Here is a 15723-nt window from a genome sequence, read left to right as displayed (position 1 = left end):
CAGTGATCCTTTCTGTTCCAGAGGGTGAAATGATGGGAAGAGGGAAAAACAGAGGAGGAGCTGGGGGGCAATGCAGGTCTTTGCAGGGAGGAAATGCTTGGAGCTGCAGGTAGTACAAGGGACAGAAGTTGGGGCTTTGTGGTTGCCTGGGTCCTGCTGTAAGGAACAGCAGGTGCTCATGGGGCAAGAACAGGCTCTGGGCAAGCGGAGATGCTCTTAGAAATGCATCCTGAGCCCTGGCAGGCAGTTAGGGCTGCAGCGTGGGATTTCTTTCTGTCATCATGCTGTCATGCCCAGGGAGCAGACAGTCTCTCTGAAGACTTGGCAGAGCCTCTGAGGATAACTTCCAACTCTGCTCTCCTCGCAGCCCTGGCTTTTTTTTCCCAGGTGACTTGGTGAGCTGAAGCGTGAGAGTTGCTCTCAGCCACACGCTTGCTTCTTCGCATAACTGGGTGCTGAGCTCAGAGGCAGATTTAGGGCTCAGATTCCTTGGGACCACAAGCCTTCCTTCTCAGGAGAGCCTGGGGGGCTGGCAGTAGGTGAGGTGCTTCTCCCCAGAGCCTTCTGGATGTAAGGCTCGGATGCAGGGCCTGCTTGGGGTCATGGACAGGGTGTGGAAACACCAAAACCTGTCCTGCTAGTTCTGGAGCTGGCACTTGGCTCTGAAGGAATAAGTGCCTCTGTTTTGGTGATCTTGAGCCCGGGAACTTTCCCCAGGCTGGCTCTCCAGTGTTGCAAAAGCACAGTCCCCTTTCCTCGTGTTTCTGTTGAAACTTGCGGGCATGGCAGCAGCTGTATTCGCTCTGAGAGCTGTGAGCGCTTTTCCCTCCTCCGCGTCAGGACGTTGAGTAGGTGGTGAAACTTCACAAGCACATGTGACGAGGCTGCATCAGGCGGGCACAGGGGATGGAGTCCCCCACTCCATGTCAGGCGCACGTGTTGCATCCAGCAGTGTTCTCCTCCTGCCCACGATCTGGGGCATTGCTTCCTGAGGGGCTGATTTGTAGTGAGCTCTGAGCTCTGTCCGACTTGTCACGCTGTGACAAGTGTGTCCTGCTAACCCAAAGGAGCTCCTCTGGTCCCCAGCGTTCTTGTCAGCCTAGGTCTCCTGCTCAGCCCTGCCTGCTGGCAGGTCATGCTATCTGGGTGAGGCTGGCTGCAGCTCATCTCTGTGGGGCAGGAGCTCTCTCAGGCTCCAAAATATGCTGCAGCTTTGCAGAAAGTCACGCGGTCCCACTGGTTTTCTGTCCCAGGAAGTCAGAGAAGCTAACAAAAAGGCTCGTTATGAAGGGTTTTCCCCTTGTTTTGGCGCAGCTCGTCTCCCACAGGAAATGTGGGTGCCAATGTGGCCCATCTCTCAGTTGCCGTTGGCAGCCAGGTGTGAGGCTGGGGCAGAGGCCGCACTCCCCAGCATTGTGGGGAAGATGGGGAACCACAGGGCAGGAGCACCTTAACCTGCCTGGGGTCTGATCTTGCAGCCACATGCAGCCCCTCCGTGTGAAAGTTCCCTCTCCATCAGATTATCTGTATCTCGTCCTGCCTTGCCGTCCTGGCCTGGCTGGGATTCAGTGTTAAGCCTCTTACCGCACAGACCCGAGGTCACCGTGCAAGGGAACATCGCGTGGGGCATGCTGAAACGTGGTGGGGTTGTTTTCTGCAGGGATTTTGCTCCCAATGGAGGCTGGCAGATGGCAGGATTAAGCGGCGGATCTGCTGGCAGGGCTGTGCATGCCTGCCTGCTGCTGCACACGGGAAAGGGTCCCATCCCATGGCACAGGGTCTGAAGAAAGTCCTGCCCCCCCACGCTGGCCTTTATTCCTGGCCAGTGCTGCTCACTGCTCCTTCTGTGGGCACCGGCAGGGTTTGGTGCCTGCACACAGGTTTGGGGCAGGCAGGCCACCCTGCCCTGCCCTGCTCAAACAATGCTCCTTCATGTGAGGTCTGTCAAGTGCCTTCATAATTTATTTGAAATTCAAATCCTTGCCCAGTGCTGGCGGCTGGTGCAAAAGCTGCCGGTAACCCAGCTGGTGCAGGGCATAGGAGGAAGATGAATGAGGCTGCCTCCTGCTGCCGGTGTGGCCCTGGTCCCCTAGCTGCGCTTCCTCTGCCCTCAGCCATGGGCCTGGGGGTACCAGAAGCTGAAGCGGTGAGTGTGGGTGCCGGGAGTACCTGGGCTCTGGCTGTCCCGCTGCCCGCAGCAGCTCCCTGGCAGCAGGCTGTGTGTGGCTCTTGTGGTGTTTGTTTTGGCCCTGGAGTAGAGGTGACTGGCCTGGGCTGGGTTTGTGCCCCAGCAGCGGGAGCGTGGTGCTAGGCAAGGCCTCTCCTCTCCAGCAGGGTACTGCACCCTCCCCCAGGAATGCCTGTAAGACCCCGCGACTGGAAGCTGGGGAGGTGATACAGGTGCTGCTACCTCGGCTGCACACCGAGGCTTGTGGGGAGAGCATGCAGGGATGATGGGATGTTGCCAGGGCAGCAGTGTGCTGGGTGGCTGGAGGCATGGATGGGAGGGCGTGCTGACCACTTTCTTTGTGTCCCCAGACTCCACCTGCCCCACAAAGGTGTCCTCCCTTGTCTCCTTGGCAGCCAGCCCGGCCGATGGGGATCCCGAAGGATAAGGCACCGGCCAGCCGTGTATAAGTACGTGGCATTTTTATTGGCTTGCGCAGGCTGTGCAGTTCCAGCAGCTGCTGCAGAGAGAGAGCTCTCCTCCCTCCCACCCACGTCTCACCCCACGTCACCCTCCTGTTCCTGTGCTAACCAAGGCCACCGAAAGCCAGGCTGCTGCCTGCTGCCTGCTGCGTGTGTCACTAACCTTGTACCCGAGGGCAGCTCGCTGCCAGACTTCCCTCTGCTAATGTGACAGTCTCATCCTGCTGGTGGTCCAGTGAAGGCATGCTGAAGGTTTCTTCCTCCATCTCCTGGCTGTCGTGGGCATGAGGGCTGTAGCACCAGGCCCTATGCTAGCTGAGCACTTCAATGACCTGAGTTTGGCTTATCTGGGTGGCCAAGCAGCCTGAAGTTCAGTGAGCTGAGCATGCCAGCTGGGGTGGGAAACCAGGCCTGGGAAGTAACTGTGACTGCTGCCATGTGGTTGCTGTGTGGGAGCCAGCACTGAAACTAACCATGGAGGGGGCTTGTGAGCGTTCTTAGGGAGGCGAGGGGATGGGGCAGGTTTCTCTGCTCCCTGTGGCCTGTGGAACATTGGCCTGTTAAGGGTTTGTTTACCATTTCTGGCTTCTGAACATCCTGCATATCACCAGCATGCTGCCTCTCATCACAGAGTGTCCAGCTCTCCCAGCCCTTGGGCACAGCAGTGCTGTATTCCTGCAGGTGGAGGTTTGGTACCAGTATGGCCACTCTGCTCCTGCACACTGGTGTTAGTGGGGTTTGGAGAGGCCCAAAGCACTGTGGGTTGAACACCAGAGGGCATGGTTGCTCTTCTGTGCTGTGTACTGGAGGGCTACTACGGAGGGAAGAGCTTTTAAGGATCTTTTTGTGGCACTTGCTTGGTCTGAGTACTGTGGGATGGCCCTTCTGCAGGCCCTGTCTCTTTGCTCATGGGCCTTTGCTGCATTTTTTGTCCTCTCCTCTGCAAGGGGAGCTCCCAGTGCTATGGGATTGGGCAGCTAAGGTAGCAGAGCAGTGACCAGCAGCTGGGCCTTCATGGCATGGGCTCTTCATGCCCCTTGTGGCTCCTGGGTGGGAGCACCTGTTGTGCAACCCATGATTTTTGAAGCAGTAAGGTTGGTGCTGGGGACTGCTGGCAGCAGTGAAACAGGGTGAGCAGAGCAAGGTGGCCCTGTGATTACCAGCCTGCAGGGCACCAGCCCACATCCCAAAGGCAATTCGCACTGCCCCAGCAGTGATGTTTCACCTGGGGTCTCCTTCACTGTACAAGTGCCCGTCAGAGGGTGTGAGGCAAGTGAGCAAGAGGATATGGGGATGAGGGAGAGAGGAGGAAACACGTGAGGGCAGACATGCGGAAGGCAATCACAGAAAAAAGGGTGGAGGAAAAAATCAGCTTCTCTTCCTGCCCTACCATTTGTAACGGGGACAAGCTGACCTTTTGCAAAACCAAGAAGTGATGGGTTTAGCATTGCTGAGTCTGTACATGGGACGGGCAGAAAAAGGCTGAGTAACACTGCTGCATGGTGAAAGTGATGCCACAGATGGGACTAGATACCAACAACAGGGTCACAGTTAAGCCAACAAGCGCCTTTCGGGCCCATGACTTGGAACTTAGTCATGGGGTTTTGGTGGAGGCTGGGGACATGGGGACAGAAGATGCCTTCCTGCCCCAGGCTCAGTGCGGGGTCCTGGCCTCTCACAGCACTGAGCCTTTCCCCTGTTCTCTGGCTGTGCTCCTTTCTTGCAGGGCCTGGCCATGGTTGCTGCTTGCTGTGGAATTTGGGTGCATCTCCCCAGCGGGAAGTTGGGCTTAGGGCTGTGCGCAGCTCAGTGCTTGTTAACAGGGAGATGGACAGCTAGTCACATCGTGATTTTGGTTTCCTCTGTGGTAAATACAATGGGAAGGCACTCTGTTAAGCCCCAGCAAGCAGATCTCAGCAGGGACATCACAGGACTCTGCTCCGGGGGCTTTGGTTGCAGCTACTAGGTCAACTGAGTCACAGGTGCCTGCCGGGGGCAGCTGTCCCTCTGCCTGCTGCTGCCTTGGGGTCAGGGCAGAGCTGGAATCCGGCCCTGGGGAAGGAGGAGGAAGGAAGCTGCCTGGTGCCAGGGGCTGCTGGATCTGAGCAGAGGGAGAACAGAGCTGGTCTCAGCGAGCAGACACTTCCTGCCGCCTGCACGGGCGTCTCCAGCTGCCAACAGCACAAGAGCAGGGCTGAAAACAGTCCGGCAGCAGCGCTGACATTTGCTAATGTGAACTCTCCCACCGCTTTGCAAACGCCGCGTGCTCCACCTGTGTGACAGAGCTGTGTCGGAACCCTCAGGCCTGGCTCCCCTCTGATTAATGGTTTCCTGTGATACCCATCGGCAGCACAGCCACAGGACGGCTGGCCCTGCCCGCCTTTGCCACTCTGGCAGCGATTTCTGTTGACGTTTTGTTATTGTCGTTTTACTGTCTTCTCTCCCCGGTCCCCGAAGAGCGCTGGGCACGGTCCAAGCACACTCAGGCTCGCACGCCCGCGCGGAGAAAGAGCTCTCTGGCTCTAATTTTAGCCATGACATGTATGCAGGGAGCGAGCAGCCGGGAGGAGGCAGGGTGTGAAGGGACGAGGAGGTCCCAGCTGCAGGGCCACTGTGACTCACACAAACTGGTCACCAGCACTCGCTGCTTCGGGGTCTGGGGCTCCTTCCTTGTGGGTGTCTCAGAGCCATTTGGCCACTGGCACGGCCCTTGCCACGGCATGGGGAGGGAACGGACTCCTGCCAGCTCCTGGGGCTGCACAAAGGATGCCCTAAGGGGAAGGGAGGGAATGGCTGCCAGAGAAACTGTTGCATCCCATGTTCGCAGAAAGGGTTTGGTTGTGAAACATCACCTTGGGGTGTCACCTCCAAGTGCCTGTGCCAGAGGGAAGCCCCGTGCTTCCACACTCACCCAGCACTGCATGTTCTGCAGGGGCAAACCAGGGTTTCAGATCCGAGGGGACAAGCGGCTGGGTGCCGGGGATCCCTTCTCTTTCTGGGCCCCCTTTTCTTGTGTGTCCTTCACCAGGGGTGAGCCTGACTGGGGCTGTGCGCAGAGGAAGTGCAGTTGGTTATTTTAATGAGCGCTGTCAGGGTTTGCAGAGCGGGGAGGAGGCGGAGGGAGCAGCGGAGCGCTCGCTCGCCAAACTAGGACTTGGTCGGGGAGGGCTGGCCTGACGGTGCTCCGCAGCTACTGCTGCCCTCTCGTCACCTGCGGGGACTTCAGCGCCACTCTGGATCAGGTCACAGAGGCTTTACCTCATGCTCTGCCCTTCTTTCCTGCTCCTCATTCCTGCACCTCACTGCTTTTGGCTGTGCTCGCTGGGAGAATGGGGGGCTGGGAGAGCTAGCCTGGAGCTGGTGGGTTCAGTCTGAACAGGCAGCATGTCCTAATGTACCTTGTAGGAGAAGCGGGGCGGGGGGCAGACTCCTGAGCCATCAGCTGTGTTCCTGATCAGCCGTGCTGGTTCCCAGAGGCTGGGGTGAGCTGCAGCTGTTTGGCTGTGAGTGGGGTTGGCAGAGGGGCTCCGTGAAACCCAACTCTGTGGCACTTAGTGGCTGCTGTTCTCTCTGCCAGAAGTGGGTTTCCAGCTGCTCATGTAAGGCACGGGCTATATCCCACCAGCATATTATAAACCTGCCTATTCCCCAATGGAATGGGGAGTCAGCCTGTGCCCTGCCAGGCTGTCCCTACCCAGCCACTTGGCCCCAGAATAGTCTGGGGAGGGCACAACAGACTTCAGAGCTTCTGGTATCTGTCCTGGTGCTGGTGACACCCTTTGCTTCTACTGGGAGCAACAGGACTCCCTTCTGCTCCTCTGCTGCAGGTGTCCAGCCTCATCCCCGCATTATCAGTGCTTGTAACTGAGAGTCCGAGTCTCTCCTTGGCTTTGCTCCATGCCTTTGGGAGGTCTGTGCAGCCTCCTCCACTTCCAACCTGGGAGCTGCATATCTGCTTTAGCTCTGTGTCCCTCACTCTGGAGCTTTTTCCCTGTGCTTGTTTCATGCTGCTTCCCTCCGTCTGCTGTGCAGTCCTCTGCTTGGACACCATGCTGGGGAGCTTCCCCCTAGCTTCCCACATGTAGGGGGATCTGAGAAGTGCCAGCTGGACTGCGGGACTTGGCTTCCCTTTAAGCAGAGAGGCATGGAGCTGTGGCATCTGCTACAGAAACAGATGGCCCAACCAAATTGCCAAGGCTGGCCTGAGCCGCTGCTGCTTTGCTGTTCTGCAAAAGGATCTCTGAGAGATAAGGAACTTTTTAACATCCCTCACAGCCTGGGTCACGGGCAATGCTGATGAAACCAAAATAGAAACTGTGTGAGCTGCTGCTGCCCCATCTCCTGCTCTTGCCTGACCCTCGTGCTCTGATGTTTGCTCACCCTCTGCACTTCATTAAGGATAATTCACCTTCCCAGGCTGTCACTGTGGCTGGTTGGTTTTCAGAATAGAAGCCAAACAGCAGCGGCTTCTTTAAATCTGCGCTGCCCAATTTCTGGATAACCAGGAGGCAGATTATTTAGCGCAGTGGCAAATAAACTTCATAATGTTATGATGGTGGAAAGTTGTCAAGGGATATGAATGTGCAGGCTCAGCCCAGGAGCCTCCAAGGAGACAGCTTTAGTTTAAATGAAGACAAAACTCCATCTTCCATAGACTTCGGGAAGGAAATCACATTGCTGTAATGGGAAGATTACTCTGAGCTTTAGGGCTGGCAAACTCTTGACTTTATGAAGCACAAGTGGAGGGGCTGAGCTAGCCTGGCAGGTATTCCTTAAAGCAGGACTGCGGCACATGGAACCTGGCAGTGGGACTGAGCAGGGCGCTGTGCTCTGAGCCCCCCTCCCTGAGCCCCCAGCCTTGAGGTACTGCCTGGGATCTGGGACAGGAGGAGCAGGGAAGGTGTGGGTCATGTTGGGTGCCAAATGGCAGCAAAGGGGTGGTGGGGCCAGAGCATGGAGAGAGGCAGGGTGGAGCTGCCACCAGCGGGAGGTGGGATTATGCAAGGAACTGTATTAAAAACAAACAAACAACAAAAAACAAGCCTCAGACTCTTCTGCTCCCATCCCCTGTTCTTCTCAACAAGCCTGACCTCGGGAACACTTGGTTGTGCATCTTGTGAAGGGCTTGCCAGGAGGTGGGACAGCTGGTCCCTTTTGTCTTATTTTGGTCAAGGCACGGCCAAGCGCTGGGGACTGCACTCAAATCGCTGTGTGGGCTTGGGTGGCTCCTTCAGTACTGCTTTGCTCCTTGGACGAGCTTCCCATGAGAAACTGCAAAGCTGCATTTCCTTTCTCCCACTTGCCTCTGAGCCCTGCACAAGGCAGCTGCAAGCATCCTGTTGCTGCCTCCATCCCTCCTGCTCTAGTTGTTTGGGGAAATGGGATTTTGCAACAGCTCCTAATTAAAATGTCAGTGAAGATGCTTCCAGGCAGTGCCTTTTGTCCTTTGGGGACAAACTGTCAGTGTGGAGGGCCAGGGGCTGCGGTATGACAGATGGGTGTCATCTTTTCTTTGCCAGGCAGGAAGGAAGCGGTGAGGGTCCTGCTTTAACCTACTTGCTCATGGCATCCCCAGCTCCTGGTGGAGCATCCAGAAAGACTGAAACTGGTAAGGGGTTATGGTTAGCAGTGGCTACCTGTAAAGCTTCGTTCCGTCCTTGGTGTGGTCATCTGCCACAGGCACTGGCCGTCAGGAAGGTGCTGACCCCATGCCCTCTCACCAAGTCCTTGCTGCCAGCTGGGTGCCAGGCTGTGCTGCAGAATTATTGTCCCCTGAAAGAGAGCACCTGAGTGAGTTTTCCCTCTGGCCGTTGTCTGCAGGGATCCCATTACCATTCATTGTATGGAACGTGTCAGACCTTGCGGGTTCTTGGATCAGATCCCTGCGCTGGCACTGTTGCAAGGTGGCCTGTATGTGTGCAGCAGGAGGCTGCAGGTTTTGCTTTCATTGTGCCTCATTCTCTGGACGAGCGGTTGTGCTGGGTCTGTGCCCTGGTGCTCCCTTCTGTCTGTGCTGCAGAGTGTCACAGGCTGTCACAAAGACTTCATGGTACACACAGGCTGAGCTGATATTGCTGCCTTCAGGTGATGACACAACTGAAGGTGTCCTTGGCAATGGTTTGCCACAGGTGTGCGCTGGTAAGCGTGACCCACAGCTCACACGTTAAAGGCTTGTGGTTTGGACGGATGTGTTTCTGGTCATCTCAGTCCTATGAGCAGTGCAGAATTACTCACTCATCAGCTGCAGTGATGAATCGGAAGGCAGAGGGGCTGACAGTGCTGGGAAACGAGCTGTTGTCCCCACTATGACAGCTGTCAATGACTCACGCAGCCCATGGGCAGTCACTGCTGCTGTCCTGCTCCATGCTGGCGAGGGTTGTGTGCACCCTCACTTCTGGTCTGAGAGCTGATGTGCCTCTGCCTTGACTATTCTCAGACCTTTCTTCCTTGGAGCTCTCATTCTCGTAGCCCTGCCCCTTGTGCAGCATCTGCCACTGGATTGTGATGTAGGACAGATTACAGCTGGAGTGGAAATTTTGGGTAGAAACCATCTATGCAGAGCTTGGGAACTTGCTCACCTCTCTGCAACCACAGCCCTGAGGGCTGCACCATGTCTTGACCAGCACATTCCCTTCCCAGTCCAGCAAAAGCACTTCCTCTGCAGCATGCAAGCTGGGGATGGGAAACAAGGCTGCATGGAGCTCAGGAGATCTTGGCATCACACACAGGTGACTGTTAGTAACACTTCCTCCCAGGATTGAGCTGTGCAAGTCACTGTCATTGCTGGGGAGGACAGCTTGTAAACTGAGACCGGCTCTTGTCTGCGTGATACCAGCTCTGGTGCCATAGCACCCACCCAGCTGCCACAGCAAGTACTGCTTCGCAGACTCAGCCAGGATAGACTCTCGTCATGGAGAAGGGTGAAACACGGGCTCATTTCCCTCACTGTAGCCCCGTGGTTGGAAAAAATGCTTTCCAGTCAAATAACAAGAGGCTTGCTGAAAGGTCTGGAGGAGCTGATGGTTTTTTCAAGTCCAGACTTTCTCTAGGCTTTGAAGCTTGTTTGGCTGGCATCCATTTTCTTCTGGGTACTGGCAGGAGGACACCAGACTGCTGGAGGGATGGTGGGAACGATGGCACAGGCAAGAGGACCAAGCAGTGCGTTGCACTGCATCCTTCTGTGTGAGGACACACAGGGCATGGTCAGCACAGTACCCAGAGATTTGCCTGAGGCTGCTGGAGCAAAGTGAAGTAATGGAGCTGAGTATCAAGAAACTCTTTGTGATGTGGGTAGAGCTTAGAGCTTATGCCTTGAGGGACATGGTGTGGTCAGGTGTAGAAATTGACCTGATTTTGTTGCTGTCACCACCAGGGGAGTGATAGCTGCTGGGTGATCAGGGTGCCCATATCAGCCGATCCATGAGCCCTGTGTCCACTGATGTCACAAGAAGCAAGTTTTCCCTCTTTAGTCACTGCTTGGCTTTCCAAGAGCATTTAGATCCTGCCACTGAGGTTAGGTCTGTCCTTAGAGCACAGGGCTGCATCTTTCTCTGAGAGCCCAGGGGGTTCCTGCAGCACCTTCATCCACCCCAGCTCTGCAGGGCAGCACAGACTGGGATACATTCCTGCTTCAGCAAGGTCTCAGCCCACCAGCACGAGGTAGGGAGCACACCAGGCTGAGGAGCTCAGAAGGGTCTGGTTCAAAAACATCCTACCAAAAGCTCCATCTGCATATCACAAGCTGACTCCTTCCTTATTCACAGAAGGAGATTGAAATGATAATGTAGAGCTGCATGCAAGTGGTGTTGATGTCCCAGTGCGTGCAACAGTATTTCCTTTTCCTCCTACCCTGCAGATGCCAGGCTGCCTCCAACCAGCCCCTTGAGCTAACAGCCCAGTGATGCAGCCTGTAGAGAAGCAATGAGCTGTTCTCTGTTGTGACTCAACTACCAACAGTCTTTTCACAGAAGGTCATAGAAATGTCGGTATTGTTAGGCCAGGGGCTGCCAGGACACAGCTCTCCTTCAGCAGCCTCTGGTGTGTGGTTCCCCAACCACTCTGCACACATCTCAGATGGTGCACATCAGTGCTGGGCACTCCAGTCAGTCAGTCCATCTGCACTGTCAGCAGCAGCTCTCAATGCCTGCACTGTACCATTTTGAGCTCGGATTGGAAGTCAGTTGCAAGCAGTGGGGATATCTTCACCATCAGATCTGAGCTGCTGCCACGTGTTGCTGTTATGGGTTGCCAGATGATTACCCAGCAGTAACCTTCACTGCTGATGTCTGGAGCGTGAGTCCATGTGCCACTTTCTGACAGCTCTGGAGATAAAAAAGACCGTAATCAGCCAGTAACCAAACATAAATGTCAAGCCAAGGGTGTTATAGCAGGTTTCCTCGTGAGAATGTGGTGTGAAAAGGAAGGAAGCTGTGTTGAGAGATCTTCCTGCCCAATGCAGCAACTCAGCAAGCACTGCACTAGCTACATGCTGGTGGAATATCTGGGACAGAAAGAACCACCCCACCCGTTCAGCTCACTCAGGGCATAGGTGGACAATTGTGCCTCTCCCAGCAGCTTAAGCTGGCCAAGCTTGCCACACTCAGGCAGCTCTATCTCTCATGGTTTGTTTTTTTTTTAACATGTTTTATTAGTTCATGTCATTTTTAACACCTGTTGGTGATGATGCAATTCATTGCAGTATCCCACTGATGCTGGGGAGAAGGGGACAGGAATGGAGTGCTGCAGTGACAGGGACAGGCTGGAAGATGGCTGGTCAATAAGACATGCTTAAGTCCTCTGGAAAAGCCTTGTGGGCCTCGGTGGTGTGATGGGTAACTTGCTAGACACTGGGTGGGGATGGGTGTACATGCATTACTCGCTGTGATGGAACTTGAGAAATCCCTCTGAGGAGGTGGTACTTCGTTTTTGCTTTCAGTTGAGCAAGGCTGTAACTCCCCTAATGCTGCTCTCTGAACTGCACATTCTACTGGAGAGCATCACTATTTTTTTCCCTCCTTGTCCGATGTTACTGAGTACAGATTTGGCAGTGAGACTAGAGACTTCCTTGCATAACCAGGCTGGAGGCAGAACCAAGCCCTACCTTTCCATCTCCCACCTTTGTAGCAATTGAAGATCCAGAATTTGCTTCTACCGTGCTCTTTAGAGCCTTGAAACAGATTGGCTGGAAGAGAAGCACTAGCTCTGGAGAATGGGAGTGCTGGTGCTAGTCAGAGTCAGCTCCTTCCGCTCCGACCTTTGCATGCTAAGCTGAGAGCGCTGAAACCGCTGCTGCAGCAGCTTCCATCTGTGGCCCAGTGCTTTTCACAGACAGCTGCAACGTCCTGGCAACACACTGAGCTCTGAGGAAAAGGTCAAGAGACCCGTTAAAGCTCTTTCCAAAATGAGAGGGAAGTTTTGAGCAGGACAGATAGGACGATTTTCCTAGTTCTCCTCCGCTCCAACTTTCTCAGCCAGGCTCCACTAAATGTGCCTGCCCTGCTTTGACGTGCCTGATTGTTTTTCTTCTTTAGTGCTTAGTTTCCATTTGCCACAAATTCTGTGGGCCTGCTGCTGCTTGTGCGGAACTGTTACAGCTGCAGCACGAGGAGTGCCAGCACCAGTGGAGCAAATAGCATGGGGCAGTGAGTAGGGATGGCCTTGCTAGGGCAGGAGCTCATCCGTGGAGCGATCTCACATGTGATTCTGAGGGTGTTTTCGTCAGGCTAAGTTGTGAAAATAAGCATAGACTGCCTTAAGGAAGAGCTTTGCTTTGAACTAGAGAGGCCCAGATGCTCCCAGTGGGTCTCAGGGACTGGACCCAACACCATAGCACCCAGCTCTCAGCTCAGCTGTTCTGCCTGCTTTGCAGACGTGGGGCCATCGCCAGCCCCACAGATCTGTGGGCAGCCTATTTAACTCCTGCTTTCTGTGTCAACAGCCAGCGCCCCACCGCCAGGCACAATGGAAACGTTTTTTAAGAGGCACTTTGGGAAGAAGGGGCTGCCAGGCCCACGTCGTGCCAGTGTGCTGGCAGTGCCCACGGGCAAGGCCCGCCGCCGCTCCCAGGCTGGGCTGCCCTCCGCTTCACTGGCCCAGCGCCGTCGTGGCTCGGGGGCCCCGCTGCCAGCCCTGTCCTGTTTGCCCCTGCCCCGCCGCCGTGGTCCCCGCCGTCGCTCCAGCACCACACCGCCGTGCCTCAGCCCCCGCTTTGCCGTGCAGCAGCGCGGGGGCTGCCCGCCAGCCATCAGTGCCACACTGCTGGGGCCCTCCGTGCTGCTGGCCGGCCTCCTCCCCACCGGGCAGGAGGGTGCCGGGGATGCCTCCAGCTCCTGGTCTGCAGAGGATGGCGATGGCAGGTTGGATCGGGGCAGGTGGTGGGCCGAGGAGAGCTGGCTGAGCGTATTGCCACGGCTGCGGCCGCTGCAGGTCAGGCTGCTGACACGGGGCCCTCGCTGCCTGCGCCGCACATCCTCCCACTGCCTGCCCACTGACGTTGGCTGCAGCCGGGCTCCCCATGGCCTGCCGGGCCGCTACCGTCGCCTCAGCCAGCGCCGCCGCTCCAGCAATGTCCTCTGGCCTGGACTGCTGGCCACCACTCACACGCAGTGGCTGGCCCAGCAGTGCACAGGGGCTGCCCTCCCCGAGTGCTTGGGACCAGAATCAGCCTGCTGCCCCGACGGCTGGAGCCCCAGGCTGCTGTATGTATGGCGGTGCGCAGGAGGCAATGCTTTGGGAAGGGGGGATGTGGTGGGCAGGGAGGGATGGGCAGGGCTATGTGTACCAGGGAAGGCTTCTTCAGGCTCCACAACATTCTGGGGAAGCACCCCGGGGCTTTTACCTGACAGCCCGGTGGGCTTTGACACGCCATTCTTCCTCTCCTGATCTAACAGCTGGCCTTCCCATGTTTTCCAGGAAAGCTATTGCCAAGTCCAGCCTCCAGCACATGGTAGCCCAGCCAAACCCTGCACTAGCGCTGAGGAACGAGTCAGAGAGGCAGATACGCAGCACTGTGGACTGGAGCGTAAGTGGTGGTGTGTGTTGCTGGGCGTTGTGTGGGACAGGCTCCTGGCCAGGATGCAGCGGGCTTCCAAAGTGACTTCGGCTTTGACACTTCTATGGCCTTCACTGTGCCACCATAACTTGTCCCTGGCACAAAGCAGTTTGGGACAGGGTGATCATTTGAGGATGCTCAGAGGAGCACGTTGTCTTGTGTCTTTCAGGAGACTGCAGTCTATGGGGAGCACATCTGGTTTGAGACCAATGTCTCTGGGGATTTCTGCTATGTCGGGGAGCAGAACTGCATGGCCAAGCTGCTGGTAAGTCGCCTGGGGTCAGCCGCATCCCCTGCGTGCTCCTCAGCTGCGTGCTGTGCTGCCACCCAGCGGAGAGACCCAGAAGGCCCTGGTGCTGGGAGAACTGGGGGGCTGGCAAGACGTGTTCCTCCGTCTCTGTGTGCTGCAGCGCTGCATGCCCAGTGTCTGCCAGTGCTGCCATTCAGTTTGCAGCAGGTGCCCAGTGCAGGGCTGCATGCAGCTGCAGGTCACTGCAGGGAGAGGTTGTTGGGATCACACATGCTTAGCGGAAGAATCTGAATTCAGCTTCTCTGGAAAAAACTTACAACAGAGGGGAAGAATGAGTGGAGATCCAGGTCTGCTGTCTCCTGTCCCTGCATGCTGTACTGGAGCCCCAACAGGCCTTGCAGCAGCATAGCTGCACTTCTCTCTCCCTGCTTGCAGACTCAATCCTGCTCATGGTGCTGGATGTGCAGCACTGATGCTACCGTGTGCCTGCCCCCTAGCCTCATAGTGCCTCTGGATGAGCCAAAGCTCTGGGCCAGACCACGAACATGCTTCCCAAACAATGTCCTATGTTGTTCTCTGGCAGTGTCAGAAGAGCCAAGGACTGCTTTGTCAGTGGGAGAGCACTTCCCTGTTGTGCTGCAGACTCAGGAGCATCTGCTCTAGGCACATACTTAGATCCTGTAACTGGCGAGGTGTCTAGATTGTATGAAACTCCTGTACTTGATTTTTACATCCTGAAATGTATGAAGGAAGTGTGAGAAGTGGTTGAGTTTCTGGCCTCCTTACCCTGCTGTTCACATGCATGTTTTTCCTCCCATTTTCTCATCCTCCAGCAAAAACCTCTCTCCAGGCGTAAGTGTGCAGCATGCAAGATCATAGTGCATACACCCTGCATAGAACAGCTGGAGAAAGTGAGTAAAACCTGTTAAGCCCTCTCTGTGGCTTGCAAAGCTCTGACAGTCTGATACTGGCCATTCATCTCTCTGGGGTAGCATAGGAGGGTTGGAAACTGAAATGTGTTGCTGGAAGGAGGGGTCCTATGAGGAGACAGTACCAAAAGGAGCGCTAATTACTCAACTGGGACCCCTGGACCCATTTTGTGTGGCGACAGAGGTGGTGGGTTTTGCAGTCAAGCACTGAACATTGCCAGAGGTTCTGCTATAGTAAAATAAACTCCAGTAGGTTTCCTCTTGGTGGTGATTTTACTGATTCCTATCATATGTATTCAATCCACAGATAAATTTCCGCTGCAAACCTTCCTTCAGGGAGTCAGGATCTCGGAACGTACGGGAGGTGAGACATGAGCCTTGGATGCTGCCTATGGCTGAGCTGTTGCCTTTACAGTTTGGTTGCAAAGGGATCAACTGCTGCCAGCGTGCTGCCTGTCAAAGTGCTGGCATTGCTCTGCCTTCTGGCTCCAGAGGGGAGGTGCAGTAAAGAATACTTCCTTGCCAAGCAGCAGTACAGTCTGAGTGTAAGAAGAGAGGAGACTGCAAGCAAAAGACAAAGCATCTGCTGCTTTGCATGTTATCTAGCTCCTGTATCTGCATGGGAGGAACATGCAAACAGGTTTTCCTGAGAGGGGCAAAGGACCTTTCCTTTGCTGATGTCCAAGTCAATAGAGGAGGCTGTGGCAAGCAGCAGTTCCCCAAGTTTCCCATGGATTGGCAGGGGGCAGTGCAGGCTCATTTCTTGCTTTATTGCTCAGCTTTGCCCTGGATGCTACGGGTGCTCCATACAGCGATGGAAGGTGCCCATGGTGGTGCTGTTAGAC

The 15723-nt window shown here is 55.6% G+C and overlaps 1 protein-coding gene across 10 annotated transcripts in view; it reads left to right on the top strand.

Moving 5' to 3' along the window:
• Window positions 1-15723, top strand: part of DGKZ (diacylglycerol kinase zeta) — a 41388-nt gene that overhangs the window by 8539 nt on the left and 17126 nt on the right. For 4 of the 10 annotated variants that reach the window (XM_032444801.1, XM_032444804.1, XM_032444802.1 and 1 more), the window contains exons 2-5: window positions 13561-13669; window positions 13869-13964; window positions 14783-14860; window positions 15186-15242. In XM_032444801.1, the coding sequence (XP_032300692.1) occupies window positions 13561-13669; window positions 13869-13964; window positions 14783-14860; window positions 15186-15242 (340 nt within the window). Of the gene's footprint in view, window positions 1-2538; window positions 2638-5799; window positions 5892-8286; window positions 13347-13560; window positions 13670-13868; window positions 13965-14782; window positions 14861-15185; window positions 15243-15723 lie in introns of those variants that run through there. The other 6 variants (XM_032444799.1, XM_032444798.1, XM_032444803.1 and 3 more) reach the window with 5 other exon arrangements.

The sequence above is a fragment of the Coturnix japonica genome, chromosome 5 (genome assembly GCF_001577835.2).
Source record: "Coturnix japonica isolate 7356 chromosome 5, Coturnix japonica 2.1, whole genome shotgun sequence".
Lineage (NCBI taxonomy): Eukaryota > Metazoa > Chordata > Aves > Galliformes > Phasianidae > Coturnix > Coturnix japonica.
Note: the sequence above shows the minus strand (reverse complement) of the source record. Positions and strands in the feature narration are given on the sequence as shown.